Here is a 22,026-nt window from a genome sequence, read left to right on the forward strand (position 1 = left end):
TGAGAAAGCCAGAGACATAATCATTTCTTGGCACCTGCCAAGGCTTCACATTTCACCCAATGTGTACAACTGAGTAATATGCAAGCCACTGAAATAATGCTTCCCAACTATGAGAAGACTCTTTCCCTCAACTTCTGATCTAAGAAATTCCTAGAAAAGTGCATGAAGCCATTCATGATAATGATATTGATGAGAATGAATTTTAATAGGTGTAATCGGAAAAGGCTTATAAATCAATTTTCTTCTTTATTCTACTAAATTCACATTCAGCAAGAACACATAAACCTAGCACAGATGTGAACATATAGGCCTACCAAAACAATTCTTTATTTCTGGTTAATAACTTGATGATTTTGATTACTAAACTTATTCAAATGTCTCAAAAGGAATAGCACAGTATTATCTACAAGTGTTTAGATTGTATCTCCCAGCTTCTGAATTCTAAAGACAATAGGACTCAAGTACCAGTACATGTGTTTGAGCGCTTGCACTGGTGTTGCGATATAGGCAGCTTGCCTCCACTTGCCTTCGCCAAGGTTAAACCAAGCTAAAGAAGTACACAACTACAGGAAGAAGACCTGCTTGATCTTCTGGCAGTAGTGATTGATACATACACCCTTTACCTTAGCCCTACTCAAACCCATACACACACTGAGGCCCAAAATTAGGATTTAACAACTTTACAGTGAAGTCACTCTAAAATCACTTATGATTCAATACAACAAGTTACTTTTCCACTGAATCTTCTCAATCATCGTTAGAAGGTGATTAAACAAATTCCACTTTTTTTGGAGAACACAGAGAACCACATAAAGAAAATGAGTCCTAGTGGTCAAACTAACCTCTATGAAAAGAAAGGGATAGCAAAGATGTTACATGTAGGAATGGTTTCACACAGAATACTATGAATTTGACCCAGTTTTTCAAAACTAATATAGGGTCCTACATAGATTAACTGATTCAGTGAAAAAACCTTCATGTTACCAGTACATTTTTCAATTGGATAGTACAGTCTCAAATTTGGGAAATTGTAATACAAAGATAAAAGATCAATCAGATTTGAATTTAAGTTTCTATTAATGTATTCATTTACTCATTTCATTCAACAGCTACTGAGCACCTACTATAATGGCAGATAACCCTGACAACATAATATGAAAATTAATAACATCACCCAGATACAGTGGTACATACCTGTAGTCCTAACAGTTGGGAGACCGAAGCAGGAGAATCACAAGTTTGAGGTCAGCGTGGGCCACATACCAAGTTCAGGGCCGGCTTGGGCTACATAGCAAAACTCTGTCTCAAAGAAAATTAATAATAGCTACTCCTTGTATTCATCAAGGCATGCAGTATTATGGGGAAAATAAGCAAGTAAGACAGTATGATGGTGCATTCAGGATGTGGTGTATTGTGATAGCAGCAAGCACATGTTATTCAGGGAACCTTCAAGTACCTGACTTAGTCTCAGAAAAGCTAACTACCCACTATTTAAGGGCCTTATCAAACAAAAATAGCTTTCACAACATTTAAGAATCTGTGTCTTTCTGGAATCCATACTAGACACTTAAACTATATGAATTTTTCTATTTTCTAACTTGGGAGAAGCATAATAAAACAGAAATAGCTCTGACTTCCTGTTGCTACTTAACATTTAACATTGGGAGACCTCTGCTAGAGTCATCCATTGACCTCTCATGTTTCTGTACATCTTTTGTTGGTTACTCTTCTAGACTTTTTCCAAAGATGTCGATACAGCATCAAACCTTAAAAGATGCAAATTATCTGCCTTGAAGGCAGCAGACAGGTCTGTTTCCTAACCAGGATAACAGAAATAAGGTCTCTCTTGGGGTGAAATTGGGGCAAGATTGCTGGAAGGCTTCTCACAAGACTAGGGCTTTCCTAGGCTTAGGATGCCTCAAATGTGATGCAAACCCACTCTGTAGGCAAAACCAACCTTAATCCACTTCTGCATGTCCCCTATGGAGTCTGAGAGGCAGGGGAACTGCTCAACAACATATACAAAAATGTGGCAGGCTAACTTGTGAATCTGCAAGTAGGGGAGAATCTCAGACTCTTTACAGTTCTTAAAACCTAGAAATAATTTGTTTCTCTTCAGTAAAGATAAGAAAGGCCAAGTATACCTATGCTTTCTGCCATTAAACAGTGCTGGTTAGTGAGAGAGAAGCAAGGAAAGAAAAAAGAAGTAACCATTATAAATCTGAACTGCTAAGCTGATGCTAGCAGAACCCACTGGACATTAGACAGGTAGGCTACTAAATTCTGATAGTATAGTTAGATATAGCAGTATATTCTTGTGTTTTTATATATAGTATATTCTTACATTCTTATATACTTCTCTCTTTTTTGTGAAAGGGTGAAAGTATATCAGAAGATTTGGGTTGGGAGTAAAGATAAGACAGCCTAAGAGAAATTTACCTATTTTGATTTGCAAAGTCTTAATTATCAAGACATCAGCAAGTAAGAAGGCAATTCAGATAGATCAAAAGATGCAAAGATGCAAAGAAAATACAATAGTGCTGAACCAAACCACAGGTGAGAACATTATTTAGCAAGTTCTTGCTAAGTGTTTTTGGATGTGCAACCATTTCCTACAAACATTCTGAAATTAATGCACCTTCCAAAATTAGTATCACAGCAAGGAAGAAAACATTCTTCTGCTCTGCTGCTTCCCAAGACAAAAAAAAAAAAAAACAGTAGATATGAAAATGTATGCAGGTGGAAGAATTACTCTGTGATCACCCAAAAGATGTAACAGGAAATGTGCCATTTTAATTTAGAAGACAAACTTGAGTAAGTTATTATTTGCAGACAAGTCTTATATGATTGCCACTGCAAAATCAATTCACTGAGTCTAGCAATGTGAGGGGTCAGGAGGGAACAGGTCAATAGGAAGGAAAATCACACCAAGACCAATCATCCCTGAAAAAAATGGCTTCATATCCTTTATGTGCTTTAAGCAGAATTACAGTAAATGATTTTTCTCTCATGCATGCCTACTTCTTAGCAATTTCTTCATATATTCCAGGGATAGTACCCAGTTTACCAAGACACTTACTTCTGAAGCTTAATTTATGCACAATTAAGAATCTCCATGTTGACTTTATTAGAACGATATCAAAATAGCACTATTTTCAATCATTTATTATGCCAAATAAAACCCAGCAGATTCTCTGCCCAATAGTATATTAAAAATGTCTGTCACCTCTATTCTAATAACCAGCAAGCAAGGCTAAAACAAAAGAAAGAAAACCAAAACAACAACAGTTTTCTGGGGGGAAATGCCCAAAGACACAATAATGCTTTGAGGAGAAGAGCTTCATACCTATGATACTAAAGATGAAGTATGTCAACAAATGTCTTAAAGGAAAACGATTCCATGCTACAAATAAGCATTAAATGTAGATCAGGTGAAAGATATTGCACAGAATGCATAAACACAAAGCATTACCTAGTCTCATCGACAGTTACCTTCCCTCATACTTCACTGTATAGTCAATGTTCCTACTAGAAGCCTACATATTAATTCTCACCTTCCCTTGTTCTGTTGGGCAGAGAGGTTAATGAATACTGTATAGACACATAACCTGTCTTAGTCTATTTGGTTCAGCTTATAACAAAGTACCTGAGACTAGGTAATTTATAGAACTGAAATATATTTTCCACAGTTCCAGAGGTTGGCAAATCCAACATGTAGGTGCTACCATCTGGTGAGGTATCTTGAGACATCCTCACATGGCAACAGGACAAAACAACACTATGTCCTCTCATGTCAGAAAAGTGGAAGGGCAAGCTAGAGCCAAAGATCAAGCTGGCAGGCCAATATGTGAAACCTCTTTCATGAGTTTCAATTCCAATCACAAGGAAGGAATTCAAATGGCCTAATCAGTTCTTCAAGGCCTCGTATTATCACACTGGCAACACCAGAACATGAAAGGACACATCCATACCACAGCAAAGCCCACTACCCAAGGGAGCCAAAGAACCTTCAGATCCCAACTGTGGTTGTAATCACCTGCAGGGGCAAAGCCCATTCATGAATGATAGCACCAAAGCATGGCAAGGGTGATGGAGAAATTAAAAAAGTTTTCTAAGCGACAAACCAGAGCTTCACTCACTAAACATAATTTATAATGTTACAAATACCCAAACATACACATTCAAATACCCCACCATACTGTATTTTATTATGACCATATAAAAAGATTTAAAATAAAGTATGCACAATCTTTCTTCTATTGAAAGACAAAACCCAATAATATTAGACAGAAAACTCTACAGCAAAATAATAATGACTTTCATTTAATAACTCCACATGAAAAAAAGATTAAACTATTTTTAATTCTATTTATAAACAACTGATTAATTTCTACAGGGCACTATACTTGTCTAGTTATGGTTTAATTACACCATCAAATTATGAACTCTCCTTAATTCATTCCACGGTATCAGGTGCTCTACAAAATGCAGCATGTACATTGTGATTCAGTTGGCATTTAGCTGTGGTTGTGAACTAGACTTGTGGTGTCAGTGCAGGGCTAATCACTTTTCAGGTCAATGACAGACACCAAAAATATAAAAAATACTCCATGAACTATGCTATAATGATAAAAGTCTGCTTCTTGATGTTATAATTTAAATAAATGGAAATGTTACCTTTTCATGCCTGTCCAAAGACATCAACATACTCATTCTACATTCTAAGTGTGTGCACACAATAAGTAGCCCAAAATTATTTACACCAATTCCACCGATATTATTCAGTTACAGAAACCAAACTACACACAAATGATGATAGCCAACAGGACAGAAAAAGAATTCGTGACTTGTTATAGCAGACTGGTTTAATTACCAACTTTACCACTATGACCTTGGGGAAAGTCACTTAAAAGCCTTCTTCCTACCAGGCAGCAGTGGCTCACTCCTGTCATCCTAACTACTCAGGAGGATCATAGTTCAAAGCCAGCCCAGGCAAACAGTTCACGAAACCCTATCTCAAAAAAACCCATCACAAAAAAGGGCTGGTGGAGTGAATGACTCAAGGTGAGGGCCCTGAGTTCAAACCCCAGTACTGAAAAAAGAAAAAACCTTCCTCTGTGGAATTTTAGGTATCATCATCTATTTTTCCTATCACAGGATATATGAGAACTTATGTGGGCATGGTGGTGCATGCTGAGTGAGTGAGCAGAGAAGTTTGAGGCCAGACTAAACAATGAGATCTCATTTCAAAAAGTAAAAAGTTAAAAATGTGAGTACTTAAAAGGAAAGATTCATTTATGGTTAAACATCAATAAATATTGCTATGGTATCAGGGATATGATTATTAGACAAATTCCATGTAATCTATAATCCAATGTGTTTCTAGTGGCCCCACGCCTCAATTTACAAATTTTCTACCTTTCCCAGGGAGACAAAAAAGGAAGAAAAAGACAATCAAGATAAAGAGGATAGACTATAAGTAATGAAACCAATTCTCCGGTGTGTTTGGCATGGTGTCTATAAAAATAATTCTAAAACATGAGCAACAAAAATATTAAACAAAGGCAGCAGTGTCTGAGAAAGTGCTTATTAGTCTCCCACAGGGAATATACTTATTTGTATGTGTAAATGACATTATTTCCCATTCTGTGCATGGTTTCTTTGGTCTCTCTTTACCACAAAGTCTAAAAAAAGCTAAACATTGATCTACCATATGATCCAGCAATACCACTCTTGGGGATATACCCAAAAGACTGTGACACAGGTTACTCCAGAGGCACCTGCACACCCATGTTTATTGCGGCACTATTCACAATAGCCAAGTTATGGAAACAGCCAAGATGCATCACTAGTGATGAATGGATTAAGAAAATGTGGTAGCTATACACAATGGAACTTTATGCAGCCATGAAGAAGAAGAAATGTTATCATTCACTGGTAAATGGATGGAATTGGAGAAATCATTCTGAGTGAGGTTAGCCTGGCCCAAAAGACCAAAAATCGTATGTTCTCCCTCATATGTGGACATTAGATCAAGGGCAAACACAACAAAGGGATTGGACTTTGAGCACATGATAAAAGCGAGAGCACATGAGGGAGGTATGAGGATAGGTAAGACACCCAAAAAACTAGATAGCATTTGTTGCCCTCAACGCAGAGAAACTAAAGCAGATACTTTAAAGCAACTGAAGCCAATAGGAGAAGGGGACCAGGAACTAGAGAAAAGGTTAGTTCGAGAAGAATTAACTTAGAAGGTAACACACATGTACAGGAAATTAATGTGAGTCAACTCCCTGTATAGCTATCCTTATCTCAACTAGCAAAAACCCTTGTTCCTTCCTATTATTGCTTATACTCTCTCTTCAACAAAATTAGAGATAAGAGCATAGTTTCTGCCTGGTAGCAAGGGGTAAGGGGGGATAAGGGAGGGAGAGGGGTGGTAAAGGAGGGGTGGGGGAAGGGGGCAGAAATGACCCAAACATTGTATGCACATATGAATACAACAAAATTTTTTTTAATGGGCAGTAAAAAGACAAAATAACCTCCAGTGAATGATGGCTATAATATTGTAATAAAATATAAAAGGCAACAACAAAATCTAAAATGCAAAGATGACTGACATTGTAGGTACTGAATCAAATTCAAATCTCTCACCTTTAAAAGATGGTGAAGAATCAAAAGGATATTAACACGAATGCAAAGAAGTATTGACTTTAAATATTCAAAGACAGATTAACAGGTGAAGTTGAAAAGATTAGGTGAAGCAAACCAAAAAAACAAGAAAGAAAAAAGCAGCCTATTTCTATTTCAGCTGAAGAGTCAACAACTTCAATTCTATTGTTTTGTTAGTCCTAGACAATATGCAGAAACAGAAAAAAGTTCTTTGATCAGCATTTCAAAATCCTATGAACTACTCGGATATGTTCCCCACATCTGACAAATATTTCAAAGTTATTATAGCAAAAAAATCATGCAGATATTTTAAAAATCTTTAATGGTATAATGTAAACACAGTAAAAAAGAATTTTACACCATTACAATTATATGCAATCAATTACCTCCTAAATTACCAAATCTGGACAGGCACAACTGTCATTTTGACCCAGTAAATTACTTAAGTTCATGCTTATACAGAGTTCAACACTACCTTTACAATAACTACAAATCAATCAAGTAAACCTTACACAGCTTCAAGATATAGATTTTTTAAGAATAAGCCCTATAAATCAATTCTATGAATGTTATAGCAAATAAAAATATCAAAATTAATTTTCTCCATGAAACATTTGTGAAATTCAGAACCCACCAAGAAGGTTGGACGTAAGAAACTTGTTTGACTGCAGCAGATAGCAAAAAATAAATTATATATACACACACACACACACACACACACACACACACACACACACACACACAATGACTCTAATGTTTGAGAACACCTTGCTAGTCAGCAGGAAAGATGAAAGAGACTATTTATCATTGGGGGTAGGGGGGTGTTGGGGGGACATGGGAGAAAAACACACAGAGAAAATGTAAAAAAGTAGAGCTAGGGGCATGGCTCAAGTGATAAAGCATCTGCCTAGGTCCTGAATTCAAACTCCAGTACCACCAAAAATAAAATAATAATACATACATACGTATACACACATACACATATACCACCAAAAATAAAATAATACATACATATGTATACACACATACACACAGACACATATGTATGTACACAATATACACCCAGACTGAGAGAGAAATCCTAACTAGTGATTGGTATTCATTAATATTAGAATCAAAGAAAGAACTTCAGATATTAAGATATTTCTCACTACTTGATCCAAAACAGAAACACCATGTTAGTATCAGTGACGGTTTGTATAAATTGACACTGACGTTAAAAAAAAAGTGGGACAATGACTTCTCTGTAACATGATTTGGCAAAATAAAGCACAAGCTTTTCAAACATGTCATATTCCCATTTAGGTCATTACAGAAAGAAAACTACAAAGCAATTTTCCTCATGACAATAGAAACAAAGATCACTAACAAAATATCTATTAGCAGACGGAATCCTGCATATAGAAAAAGGAAAACAAGTCATACCTAATTGAGGTTTTTCAAGGAATTTAAAGAGGTTCAAGATTAGGAAAAAAATAAGTTAATGCATCCTATTAACAGACTAAGGCTTACCACATGATCACTTTAATAGTTGCAGAAAAAGCATGTGACAAAATTCACCATCCATTTATGATTTTTAAAAGAAAAACACTAAATGAGCTAGGAATGGATTGGAATTTTTCCCAATCTGATAAAGTTATCTGTGGGGTCATGGGGGACAAAAAACTGGCAGCTAATAACAGATGTAATGGTCAAAGAATGAATGCTTCCCCTTCTCTAAGTTCAAGAGTAACATGGATATGTACTTTTACCACTGCTATTTTAGCGATCCTAATCAGTATAATCAGACAAGAAAATGAAATAAAAGGCACACAGATGGTGATAAAGAAAGTAATTTAGGTGTTTGCAAATAAAGATGGCTTAGTCAGCTACAGAGAAGAAATCAAGTCAACAGAACAAAAACAGGTCAGTTTAGAATTGGTATACAAAAACAAATTATATTTCTATACACTGGCAACAAAGAACTGGAAATGGAAACTTTAAATGTACACATTTATGGTACACATTTATTATAGCATCAAAAAATTTCAATATTCTAAGAGATAAATCCAACAAAATATGTGTACGGTATGTGTGCTTAAAGTTACAAAACAATACCACAAGGCATTACAGACCTAAATAAATGAAAAGATCTGTCATATTCATGTGATTAAAAGATCCCATGTTAAGATATCAATTGTCTACAAATAGATTTATAAATTCAACATAACATCAATGAAGATGCCAGGAGGCTTTTTGTACAAATTGACTAGTTGATTCAAAAGGTCATGAAAACCTAGTAATCCAAAAATAGCCAAAAGTTTTTTTTGTTTTTTTGTGTTTTTTTTTGTTCGGGGAGGCAGAGATACAGAATTAGAACACTTATTTAAGATCTACTATATGGCTACTATAATCAAGACAGGCGTTACTGATGAAAGGATAGATAGAGCAAAACTGACCTCACAATGAAACCCACACATATATATAGTAAACTGACTTTCAAGAGTCAAGGTAATTCAGTGGAAACAGCATATTCTCAATGAATAGTACTAGATCAAATGAATATACATATACAAAAAAAAGTGAACCCTGACCTTTACCTAGAATCATATACAATTAGGTTGAAGTAGATACTAGTCCAAGTATAAATACTAAAACTGTAAAACTTCCAAAAGAAAACACAGTAGAAAATCTTCATAACCTTGAATTAACCACAGACTTACCAGACATGAGACATTTATAAATTACAAAAGAAAAGGTAATTAAATTCTTCAACATTTATTGTTTGTGCTCTTTGCAAGACACAAGTGAAAACAAGTCATAGATAGGGAGAAAATACTAGTGAAACACCATCTATTAAGGGATATACATCGAGAATATACAAAGAACTCTTAAAACTCAACAAGACAAGCAATACAATATTTTAAAAGAAAAGCAGAAGATTTGAACAGCCATTTCACCAAAGAAGATATATAGATGGCAAAAAAAGAAGCACATGCAAAGATGTCTACCATTAGGAAACTAGGAAAATGCCTACATACCTACTAGAATAGCTGAAATTTAAAGACTAGAAATGTTATGTGCTGTTGAATTTTGAAGAATCAAACTCCCACATATTGATAGGAGGAACACAAACTGAAAGAGCCCACTGGAAATCAACTAGGGAGTTTCTTCAAGTTAAACATACACTTAGCCTTCATTGCACTGGTAGATACAACACCCTACAGAAATGAAAAAGAAAAGTAATTTTCACAAAAAAAAAAAAAACTAGGTACAGGCAGACATGTTGGCAAACACCTACAATCTCCCAGCACTTGAAAGAGTGAGGCAGGACTGAAAGTTTGAGGCCAGCCTGGACAATATACAAAAGTCTTGCATAAAGAAAGAAAGAAAGGAAGAAATAAAACAAACTTAGGTAATATACAAAAGCCTTGCTTTAATAAATAAATAGATAAATAAAACTTAGGTACATTCAAATGATGAAATAGTACTCAACAATTAAAAAGAATAAACTACTGATACATGTAGGAACAGTATAGTAAGTGAAAGAAGTGAAAGAAGCCAGACACAAGATGCTACATACTGCATGATTTTCTTTTTTGTCCATACTGTGGAGTGAACCCAGGGCCTCATGCATGCTATGCAAGTGCCCTAGCCATCTTTGTTCTGCCCCCAGCCATTATGACCTCAAACTCACTTATCAGTGTTAGGGAGTTCACTCCACCTCCCAAGTAGCTGAGATTACACAGGTATGCACCACTACACGCTATGATTCTATTTGTACATCTTTCTGAAAAATGCAAAACCAGAAAGACAGAAGTAAAATCAGTGGTTATCAGGGACTGAGGGTGAGGTGAAGTAATTGACACAAAAAGGATGAGGGACTATTTTATCATGATGAACTGCCCTACTCCTGAGGTAATGATTACATAATGACATATTTGTCAAACTCAAATTGTATACTTTAAAAAATTAAATTTTACTTTATATCAGTTATCTAAATTAGCCTTTTTAGAAAAAAGCAAAATTCTATTTTGTTATATGCATTTTTTTCAAATGCCAGATGAGCTACAAATACTCAAAACATGCTCTAGTAATAATGTGAACAACTGGGCTGGCAGAGTAGCTCAAGTGGTAGACCATCTGCCTAGCAAGTAAAAGGCCCTGAGTTCAAACCCTACTGCTGCCAAAAAAGTTAAATGGGTGCCAGTAGCTCACACCTGTAATCCTAGGAGATTACAGGAGGCAGAGATCAGGAGGATCGCAGTCCAAAGCCAGCCTGGGCAAATAGTTCGAGAAATCCTATTTTGAAAAAACCCATCACAAAAAAAAGGCTGGTGGAGTGGCTTAAAGTGTAGGTCCTGAGTTCAAACCCAGTACCACAAAAAATAATAGTAACAATGTGAACAATTCACATGTTATAACAAAATTATATTATTCCTTCACAATCTTAACTCTAGCTTATTCCTTTAATTATACTCATATTTCCCAAGAGATATACAAAATAATTTTAACTACCATGTGTCAGACTTTTGTCACAGAGACAAAATACTTGAGCAACACAACTTAAGGAAGGAGAGATATATGTTGCCTTACAGTTTCAATCATGGCCAGGGAGGATGTGGTAAAGAAGAGCAGCTCACCACATGGCAGCCAAGAAGCAGAGAGACAGAATTCCTCATTAGCCAGCTTTCTCCCTTTACCCCTTTTATTCAATCCAGGGCTTCAGACTATGGGATGTGCCATCCACACTCAGCACAGGTCTTCCCCTTTACTTAATCCTCTCTGTAAACATCTTCATAGGCACACTCAGAGGAGTGCTTTACTAAATCTCCTAGGTGTCTCTCACTCCAATAAAGCTAATAATCAAGATCAACCAGCCTACTGACTAAATAACTTAAAACAAAATTAACTTCTTCTTATTATTTCACTTATTTTAAAGGAGACTTCACTGCAGACTTAAAGTGGCTTCATTTGAAGCAGAATGAGACAGGACAGGATTGTACCACAGACTTTTCTCTCTCACCTGTATGAGATATAATAGCTCCTATTGCACAGAATAGGTCAAGGACCAAATGATACACTTTCAGAAAATGCCTCCACACGTAACACGGTAAGTGCTCAATAAGCATGTTCTGCTAGTGTTTTCATCTTTACTTAAAGAAACTTTTCTAAGTTTCATTGTTCCAAAATCTAATGTATTTCCTGATGTAAGTCAGGATATTTAATAAATATACTGTATAAAGAATAAGTGACAAGCTGCATTTTTCACTCAATTCTTTCAAGAGATAATTAAGAATAAAGGGATACAATGTAAGAAAAAGAATAAGGGAAGGGAAACAGAAATACATTTACTGTACATCTATAGGTATACTAAGAAACAGGTGCTTTATCTGAGTTATCTCTCTTATTTCTCCTAGAAGACATCTATAGAAAAAGAATCTATATAAAACTTTTAAATAACCCTTCATAAGTGGTCTTTAAAAAGAAGTATTCAGGGCCAGAGGCATGGCTCAAGCAGTAAAGTGCTGCTGAGTAAGCATGAAGCCCTGAGTTCAAACACCAGTGCTGCCAAAAAAAAAAGTGTTCAATTTCTATTTAAAATACTGGCTTGCTCACAATGCAAATATCTCATTAAAAGTAAATTTCATGTTTAGGATGGTTTAAGTAATTATAATTAATTACAACAACTTAATCCATCAAAGCAATATGTTAAGACTCACAATAAACAATCCTCACACCATAAACAATGAACCTCACTGTCCCCCTTCATTTCATAATCATGACTCTGCTTACTTTCAAAACTTAACACAAGTAAGCAAATAAGATTATAGTTGACAACCTCTAATAGTTCCTGAAGTTATAGAAAATGTAAAAATTCTTCAGCATTTATATTGCTTAAATATACAGAGGGGAAAGACTTCACTGCAAGATAGTCATTCTAAGTTTCTATTGGTCCTTATTTTTCATGAGCTCCCCAAAGGCAACTAGCACACAGTAAGAAAACATATCAGAAGACCCTCCATTAGATGTAAACTTACCTGTACTGCTTTATTCTCAAGATCCAATCCAAACACATCACGCCGCTTCACTGTAAGGAAATCAGCATCAGCTCCATCGTCTTCATCATCATCTCTGTCCAAAAGCTGCACAGGAACCTCCTTAACTTTCTGTGTTTCATTAGTGTTGGTGACAGATTCAGTCTGAGACCATCTTTCTTTACCCAGTTTCTCTTCCATTTCTTCATCCTCCTCCTCTTCTTCTTGTTCTTCATCACTAATACCATTATTCAGTCTGTACTCTGTCTCTTCTGCTCTTTTCCCACCTTTCTGCAGGATGGACATTTTCTCACTGAAATAGGCTCTAAACTCTTCCACTTCATCATTGGTGAGGGAGGGAGCCCTGGGCTTAGTTACTTCATTGGCTTGGCTTTTTACCAATTCTTTGGTAGGCTGTTTCTCCATTTTCTGAAGAAATCTTATTCTTGGTGCCACAGCAAGACCAAGAGACCTTAAAAAGCAGACAAATGAAAATAATTGTCTCATTACACTGATGGTATGTTTATGGTACTATGGAACAGTTTCTCAAGAGCAGAGATTTATCTTTAAAGCTTTTCTTAAAGAAAATATTCCCAAAACACATGAATACAAACAGCTTAGATGATTGCAAAAGCAAGCCAAAATGTACTAAATACCTTTCCAAAAACATTTTAGAAACCTGGCTTTACTTCAAGAGTTAATATGGTATAAAAAAAAAGAGCTCTGAAATAGAAACAAGATGATCACAGTTCAAGTACTAGACCCAGTTTCTACTTCAACTCTCAGCCTCAGCTTCTTCACAACATATAATAATAATACCTGCCAAGTCTAACGCAAAGTTGTTTTGAAGATCCAATTAACTAATTATATGAAAGTATTCTGTAAAATGTAAGCTACTAAATCAAATGAGAAGACATGGTCATGAAAAGGACAAAATCCAGTTCTCTGCAAAGAATAAACTAGAGCTTATTCTTCCCTTCTTCTGAAAAAAAAAAAAAGACACAATCATTGCTATAAATATGAGTTTTTATATTTAGATCAAAAAAAATAAACTCTTATTTTCTTCATCTAAGATGAAGACTCAATTTAAGATCAGGTGTTCCCTGCTAGAATCAAAGCTAACAGCTTTCACTAAATTCCCACTGGTAGATTAGAAATATAACCTTAAAGAAAGGACTGCTTTAGTAAACAGCTAATGTCATAGTATGGATCCACTGCTCTCTTCGTGTATAACATGATTTATATCAGAAACTGAGAGATGTAGTATTGAAAAGCACAAACTCAGAAACAAAACTGTGAGGATCAAATTCTGGCCCTGTCACTTCCTAGCTGTATGATCTCAGGAATGTTATTTAATCTCCCTAGACCTGTGTTTTCCTATTTGCAAAATAGGATAGAATGCCTACTTCAGTCAGGCATGGTAATACATGCTTGCAATTCCATCATTCAAGAGGCTGAATTAAGGAGAATCGTGAATTTGAGGCCATCTGGAATTACAGAGTAAAACCCCCCCAACCTCCCCCAAAAAATGACAAAATAAAAAAAGAACGCCTACCTCATAGTGTTATTATACACAGGTAGTTCCAGATATAATGCTGTTAAAGTAAACAGGCAAGAACTGACAACTTGCTGTCATCATTATTACTGTCATTGAAATAGGGGTGAGGATAAACAACTCGTAACCATCAAAGGTTTTCTCTTAATAGGTAGGACTTACATTTACGTTTTCTTGGCTACAAAAACTTTTGAGAGTTCCTTGAAGATAAGAGTATATAAATACATGTATAGTTTTAACACTGACCTACAATATTAAGCACTCAAAATGTTTCCTTAGTAAATGATTTAAGACCTTTATTAGTATAGTACTGGCACAAAAACAGATAAGAAGACCAGTGAAACAGAATACAGGACCTGGATACGAATCCACACACAGCTATGCCCACCTTATTTTTGACAAAAGCGCCAAAAACATACAATGAAGAAAAGATAGCCTCTTCAACAAATGTTGCTGGGAAAAGTGGTTATTCATCTTCAAAAAACTGAAACTAGATCCATGTTTTTCACCCTATACTAGTATGAACTCAAAATGGATCAAGTACCATAATATCAGACCCGAAACTCTGAAGTTAGTTCAGGAAAGAGAAAGGAGTACTATGGAAGTAATAGGTATAGGCAAGGACTTCCTCAGCAGAACCCCAGCAGCTCAGCAACTAAGAGAAAGAATGGACAAATGGGACTACATAAAATCTAAAAAGCTTCTGCACAACAAAAGAAATGGTCTCTAAACTGAAGAGACCATCCACAGAGTGGGAGAAAATATTTGCCAGCTATACATCTGGTAACTAGAATATACAGGGAACTTAAAAAACTAAATTCTCCCAAAATCAATGAACCAATAAAAAAAATGGGCAACTGAACTAAATAGAACTTTCTCAAAACAAGAAATTCAAATGGCCAAAAACACATGAAAAAATGCTCACCATCTCTAGCCATAAAGGAAATGCAAATTAAAACCACACTAAGATTCCACCTCACCCCTATTCGAATAGCCATCATCAAAAACACCAACAACAGGTGTTGGCGAGGATGTGGGGGAAAAGGAACCCTTGTACACTGCTGGTGGGCATGCAAGCTAGTGCAACCACTCAGGATGCTGATCTCCAATTCCATCCATTTACCAGCGAATGATAACATTTCGTTCTTCTTCATGGCTGCATAAAATTCCATTGTGTATAGATACCACATTTTCTTGATCCATTTGTCAGTAGTTGGGCCTCTTGGCTGTTTGCATAACTTGGCTATTGTGAATAGTGCTGCAATAAACATGGGTGTGCAGGTGCCTCTGGAGTAACCTGTGTCACAGTCTTTTGGGTATATCCCTAAGAGAGGTATTGCTGGATCATATGGTAGATCAATGTTTAGCTTTTTAAGTAGCCTCCAAATTTTTTTTCAGAGTGGTGTACTAGTTTATATTCCCACCAACAGTGTAAGAGGGTTCTTTTTTCCCCCGCATCCTCGCCAACACCTGTTGTTGGTGATGTTGCTAATGATGGCTATTCTAACAGGGATGAGGTGGAATCTTAGTGTGGTTTTAATTTGCATTTCCTTTATTGCTAAAGATGGTGAGCATTTTTTCATGTGTTTTTTGGCCATCTGAATTTCTTCTTTTGAGAAAGTTCTCTTTAACAGATTTTTTTAAGGTAAAACTGAATGGTTTAAACTATGACCCTCAGAGAACCAGGCTGGGAATAAATTCCCTAACTTTGAAGATTCACTATTACAACTACATTATGAATACTTACCGTGCATATTCAGGAATAGGTAACTTGCTCACATCAAATACTTCTTTATCCTTCATAAGATATACTGAACGTATGTAGGAGACAAAACACTACAACATAAAAGATTGAAAAGCACAATATAGATGAAAAATGAAGCTAGAACAAAATACAAAAGTAAGCAAAGGGATAAATTCAACAGCAATGAAAAAAACACAAAATAGGTCAGCATATCTCCATTCTGCACATATACACAAAAGAAAATTTAACTTGTACAACTGTAATACTAGAAAAGAATATGCATTTGGTTTCATCAAACCAACTCAACACAGAACATTGCCTTCCACAAAAGCTATGCTAGAAGTTAATATTTAACTACAATAAGGTACAACCAGGAAAAACAAGACATTGTAGACAGATAGGGGATCTATGTTGAACTTCATATCTAATACCTGAGCAAATTTCTTCTTTTTCTAAATGGCCACTTTCTCATCTATTGAAAAGACAGTAATTACACCTTGTGTTATGGCAACGAAAAAAGTGATATAACTAGTATATCTTCTGAAATACAGTTAAGTGCCAATACCTAGTTCTTGATTATATTAGTACAATAATCAAAAGATAGTTAATTTCAACAAAATAAAATTTTACTATAGTAAGTGAAATTAGATTATGACCAGAAAAAAAAAAGTTTACTAAAGCTTTACCTTTTTTACTATAATTTCAAATAACTTACTATCAATCTGGAAATTTTTTCTTCCATTTTTGCTTAAAAAGAAAACATGGGCTGGGCGTGGCTCAGCACCTTACCCAGCCCTGAGTCCAAACCCTAGTACTGAAAAAAAAACTATATTCATGCCAAAGTTTTATAAACCAGAAAATAACCAGGATTCTGATCCTGTCAGTTTGTGAAATAAAGTTAATGAAATACATCTAAGCAAATATTTTCATTTTAAAAATAAGTTTTGAAAAGAGTTATTTAGTTCTTTCTGTTTCTTCATGCTTTCTTTTAGCTCTACACTAATCTTTTTTATCCAACTTATTTCTAAACCATTTTCTTTGTCTCCATAGGATGACAAACAATCAATGGCACCAATTCAAGGGTATTTTTCCCCTATGTCCATCCACAAGAAGTCACCCCAGGTACTTACTATTTTTGTTATATCCAGATTATAATCAAAAGCTAGAAAATCACTTCTATGAAACTAGGTAGCCTGCTGCTAAACCATGCATGACACACAATAAATCACATCATTTATTTTAACGCACTATTCTATAATCTTTGTTCTGGAAGACTCATTTGATGTAGGCACAAACCAGTGAAACAATCATCCTTCAAACGTTTCTTATTTCCTAACTGATCACTAAATGACCTTCTAATCATAAAATGTGTCACATTATCAGAATTCATGTACTTTTTAAAATTTCTGTGCTATTCTCTAAGGTTCTAAGTGAAGACTTTTAACTCCTAACTTGAAGAACTGTTGCTAGAAAAAACATGCACACAAATACCTGTATTCTCAATACTAAGAAAAAAAAAAGGAAAATCATTAATTTGTTCAAAGATCCTTTTCACTGGATTGCAGGTGAAGCAAGTTTATAGAAGTCCAACTTTTCATAGCTCAGTATTTGGTTCTCTCATAGTTTGGAATTTAGCGGGGAAGGATCAGGGGACAGTTTTACCAACAGAAATTTATTTTCTCATGGTTTGGGAGATTAAAAAGTCAAAATCAAGGTGTTGGCAGGTTTGTTTCCTCTGAAGGCTCCAGAGGAAGATGCTTCCTTGCCTTTTCCAAGCTTCTGGGGTTATTCTTTGGCTAGGACTGCCATTTAAAAAAAAAAAAAAAAAATAGCTAGATGACCCTAGCCCATTTTTAAAATTTTCTTAAGCTATCATTTACTCATCTGTAAAGTCAAATCAATACCATCTACCTTATAAGTTAGAAACATTCACACTGTGCATGTAAAAACAGTCACTTCATAAGTGCCTGGCATATAGTAATCAAATTCCTCTAGTCTTTTGTCATGTTATTTTAAGCACAGCAGTGGTAATTTGCTAAAATATAAAATTGAGCATGGAACAGAAACGGTGATTTTTAAATAAAATTTACTTCTCTGCTGAGACTGTCCATTTATTTTTAAAACTGTAAAATAAAAGCCTTGTCTAAGTGAATGTTTTTCTGCCTGGGCTACTCCCACAACTTGGTGCCCTTACCCTTCATCTACCTGCTGAAATAGAATCTAGCCTCTGAATCCCTAACTCCCTAGCTCACTGTTGTTGTGTGATAGGAGAAGCAAAGTCCTTGTCACTACAATACAAGGTAGGTGAAAATACAGTGCTTCATAACAGGGAGTCATCTGTTAATTCAAAAACTATACATTGAATAGACTGGAAAGCACAATGCAAAAGCATTTCACATCTTCCTTTTCCAAAGAATCAACAGCTAGACACTATTAGCTAAAAAAGTAAGTTTCATTGACATCTCTTACCTCAAAATTAAAGAAATGCATATGTTAATTAGTTTGACTTAGCCATTCCAGAATGCATATACATTTCAAAACATCATGTACAATATGACATAATAGATATAATTTGTCAATTTAGCAAATAAAGAATCTTTTTTTTGACTTTTAAGTCCAGGAAAACAATTTGAAACAATGTACCACAGAATAAAATTTACAGAATAAAACCTCATTCCTGAAGGTAACTTGAAAAGTGTTCTATGTCTTCTAGAAATTTAACCTAGTAAGAAAATACTAATCTCACAAAGTAAAATCAGGACTTACTGCAACTTTACTGAATAAAAAATTAAGCTATCAAATATACTAGTTATCAGATGATTAGACATCTAGAAAGCATTCTAAAGATTTTCTGTGTGTCTCTGGTAAGAGTATATACAGGTTACTATTAAAAAAAAAACAAAACCTTTTTGAAATTGTAAGGAATAATCTAGACTTACATAAAACTTATACTGCTTGAATATTTAAGGCATGACCATGCAACAAAGAAGTAGAAAATGATTAAATTTAACTTCATTATGTATTATAGTCTTTAAAACGGGGTGGGGGGGGAGGTCAATTCAAACTTACCCTTTGAGCTCTTTCTTTTAAATCTTGGTCTTGCGCTAAAAAGGATTCCAATTTTTTCTGGACATCTATGAGTTTTTCTGGATTGATTCTTTTTAACAACAAAATAAAAGACAATGGTTAAACTATGAAATCTCAATTTTAGAAACTATAAACATAATGTATCATTTTTCTATTTACTTAAGTATTATTTTTTAATACTTAACATTATTTCTCATCTATGACCCAAATTAGACTAAAATTTACACTAGACCTAAATCTGACTCTCCTGCATATTATGAATAACACAGGAAGAAAGAAATGACAAGACAGTTTCTCTGAACACCCTATGCTGAGTGAATGAAGGATACCTGGATTAACACCACAATTAGCACTGATTACGTCTTAACTCTATAAAGCTTTAAGATAGCCTTCCATAAGAGACAGCTTAATGAAATAGGATAATAAAATTTCTTGCCATTTTTATAAATATTTCCATTTTCAATCAAATATAATAAAATCAATTTCAAATAATAAACAGATAGTCAAGAAATGTAAACATTGATTTACCATTTAGAAATTAGGGATACTGTAACAGAAGCATTACTTAAAACTTTGCCCAGGTAGGCTTTAGGAAACAATGACATTCTTACAAGGGTCTGCATTTCATAAGACATTCCACTTGTTTCCCTGATTTTAGACTGAAATACTTTGTTCCTCCAAATCCAAAGTGGTGATGGGTGGTGGTGGATGAAGTTGTTTTTCCTTTTATTTATTATAGAAAATTTCAAAATATACAAAGATTTTAAAAGAACTCAGCCTCAAAAATTCAACTTATGACCAATTTATCTCTTTTACATCCTCAACCAGTCCTCCCCTACCTAACCACATCCATATTACTTTTAGGCAAATCAAGCCAGGACTTTGCAATGACCTCAATACAAGTTAGATGCTGATGGATTCTACAAAAGCTCAATCTACACATCCTCAATGAGATTACATCATGATCCCTTGAAATGAACAAATAACCCACAAAATAATTTCATTCAGAAGGTTTCATTCTTTTAACCCTCAATGGTTCTTTACATTAATAAGTTCTCCTGTGAGTTCCACTAGTATTCTAAAAATTTGTATAAACAAAACATTTAAAAAAAAATTCAGACTTCCAATTTCTAGTACCACCACTCCACCTTAACAAGTATACAGCTAAACACACCGAAAAACTAACTCAAAGTGGATTTGTTAGAAGCATAAGACCATAGAGCAAACTGCAGTCCTCCAGATAGGAGAAACAGAGACATAAACTGACAAAGTAATGGCTTAGTGGAACAGACTCATGAGTGGAAACCACTGCGGGAACCAATGCCTGGGGAGAAAAGCATGACCAACATCATGCCCAGATAGTAAGAAAAAGTTCAAGGCATACTAAAAGACAAAACAGAGCAAACATCCTACCTAATCAGAGTGGATATGCTGAAATTAGACTGGAAATTTAAAACACTAAGTAACATGTTAAGCACCTCTTCCTGCGAAAGAGAGAGAGGAGATTAATACCCTTAAAAAGAAGGCGGGACAACAGGAAAGATGCCTAACAGCATGTCAGGATACCACCATCAAGGGTCAAAGGTATAAGTATTCATTTGAGAGTCCCAGGGTACCCTGTTGACACAAGGCCACCTTGGGAACTATTTTCCAAGAATTAATTTTTCCATTTTCAACCATCAAAGCACTGAAAGGCTGCTGCAGCCATGGTTCAAGCAGCCCAGGTACAGCTCTGGTCAGCAGCAGACCTTAGTATTATCCACTTGATGCTGGTTTCTTGAAGGTGCGATAGAGACGCCAGAAAGGTAGCAATGCAAAAAAATTGAGTATCTACTTTGAATACCTACTGAAGCCTCAGGCATCAAGCATAGTTGTCCCAGAAGAACGGCCATTTATGTCCAATACAGTGGCCATGTGAGATGCAGTTGTCAAGGCCTCAGAGTCAGGCTTACCCAAGCCTTTTGGAGTTTACTTTATACCATAACATGAACTAGCCATCAGACACAGGGCTATAGGATTAATGTTTGCCCTGCTAGGTTTCAGTGTTGCTTTGGTCTGACCCTTTCTCTTCCCCTAGTCCTCTCATTTAGCACAGGGATTTTACCCAGTACCATTTTATCTTGGAAGTATTTAACTTGTTGTTCCTGCCTCATCATTGCTGGCAACAAGGATCAAGCAACTCTGGACTTAAACCTTTGAACCAAAACAAATCTTTCCTCCTCCTCAGTTGATTATCTCAGGTATTATGTCATAGCTATGGCAAGCTGACTAACACATCAAAATTATTCATAACCTTTCAGGAGCAGCTTGGAAACTAAAGTACACTGAAGATTCCAAAGATAGCAGAAGCTTTCATACAGGGAAAGAACAAATCACCAACCTAGAACTCTATATCCTATAAAATTAGCCTTCAAAAGAAAAGGAGAAAAATACTTTTTTGAACAAACAAAAACTAAGCAAATTTATGTCGAATAGAGCTGTTGTGAAAGACATGTTAAAAAGTTCTTTAGAAAGAAGAAAACTAATGAATAAGTAATGATAAAACGTTTTTCTTTTTGAATTCAGGGATTTATACCTTACTAGACAAGCACTCTACTACTTGAGCCACTCTACCAGTCCCTAGTTTTCTTAATCAAACAGGTAAGTCTTATCAAAGTAGCAACAATATGTTTGATTACATTTTTACGTATACTGTGTGTGTGCATGTGCTTATATATAAGTGAATGAATGACAGGGAGGGAGGAATTAAGATTTTAAGATGTTCACATTACTTGCAAAGTGGTATTAGTGTTATTTGGAAGAAGGTTTAGATTACTTACAAATGTGTATTTCTGAAACTCAGGGCAAGCACTAATAAAAAACTTCAAATATAACTCATACCTTAAGGAGAGAATATGGAACCAAATGCTCAAAACCACAAAAAAGTAGACAAAGACAAAAACAGGAATAAA

At 35.2% G+C, this 22,026-nt stretch overlaps 1 protein-coding gene across 3 annotated transcripts in view; it reads right to left on the reverse strand.

Moving 5' to 3' along the window:
• Nucleotides 1–22,026, reverse strand: part of Ddx10 (DEAD-box helicase 10) — a 341,323-nt gene that overhangs the window by 276,643 nt on the left and 42,654 nt on the right. For all 3 annotated transcript variants that reach the window (XM_074066768.1, XM_074066769.1, XM_074066767.1), the window contains 3 exons: nt 19,058–19,145; nt 15,992–16,080; nt 12,693–13,161 (listed from right to left, as the gene is read on the reverse strand). In XM_074066768.1, coding sequence (XP_073922869.1) covers nt 12,693–13,161; nt 15,992–16,080; nt 19,058–19,145 — 646 coding nt within the window. The remainder of the gene's footprint in view (nt 1–12,692; nt 13,162–15,991; nt 16,081–19,057; nt 19,146–22,026) is intronic.

Source organism: Castor canadensis, chromosome 2 (assembly GCF_047511655.1).
Source record: "Castor canadensis chromosome 2, mCasCan1.hap1v2, whole genome shotgun sequence".
Lineage (NCBI taxonomy): Eukaryota > Metazoa > Chordata > Mammalia > Rodentia > Castoridae > Castor > Castor canadensis.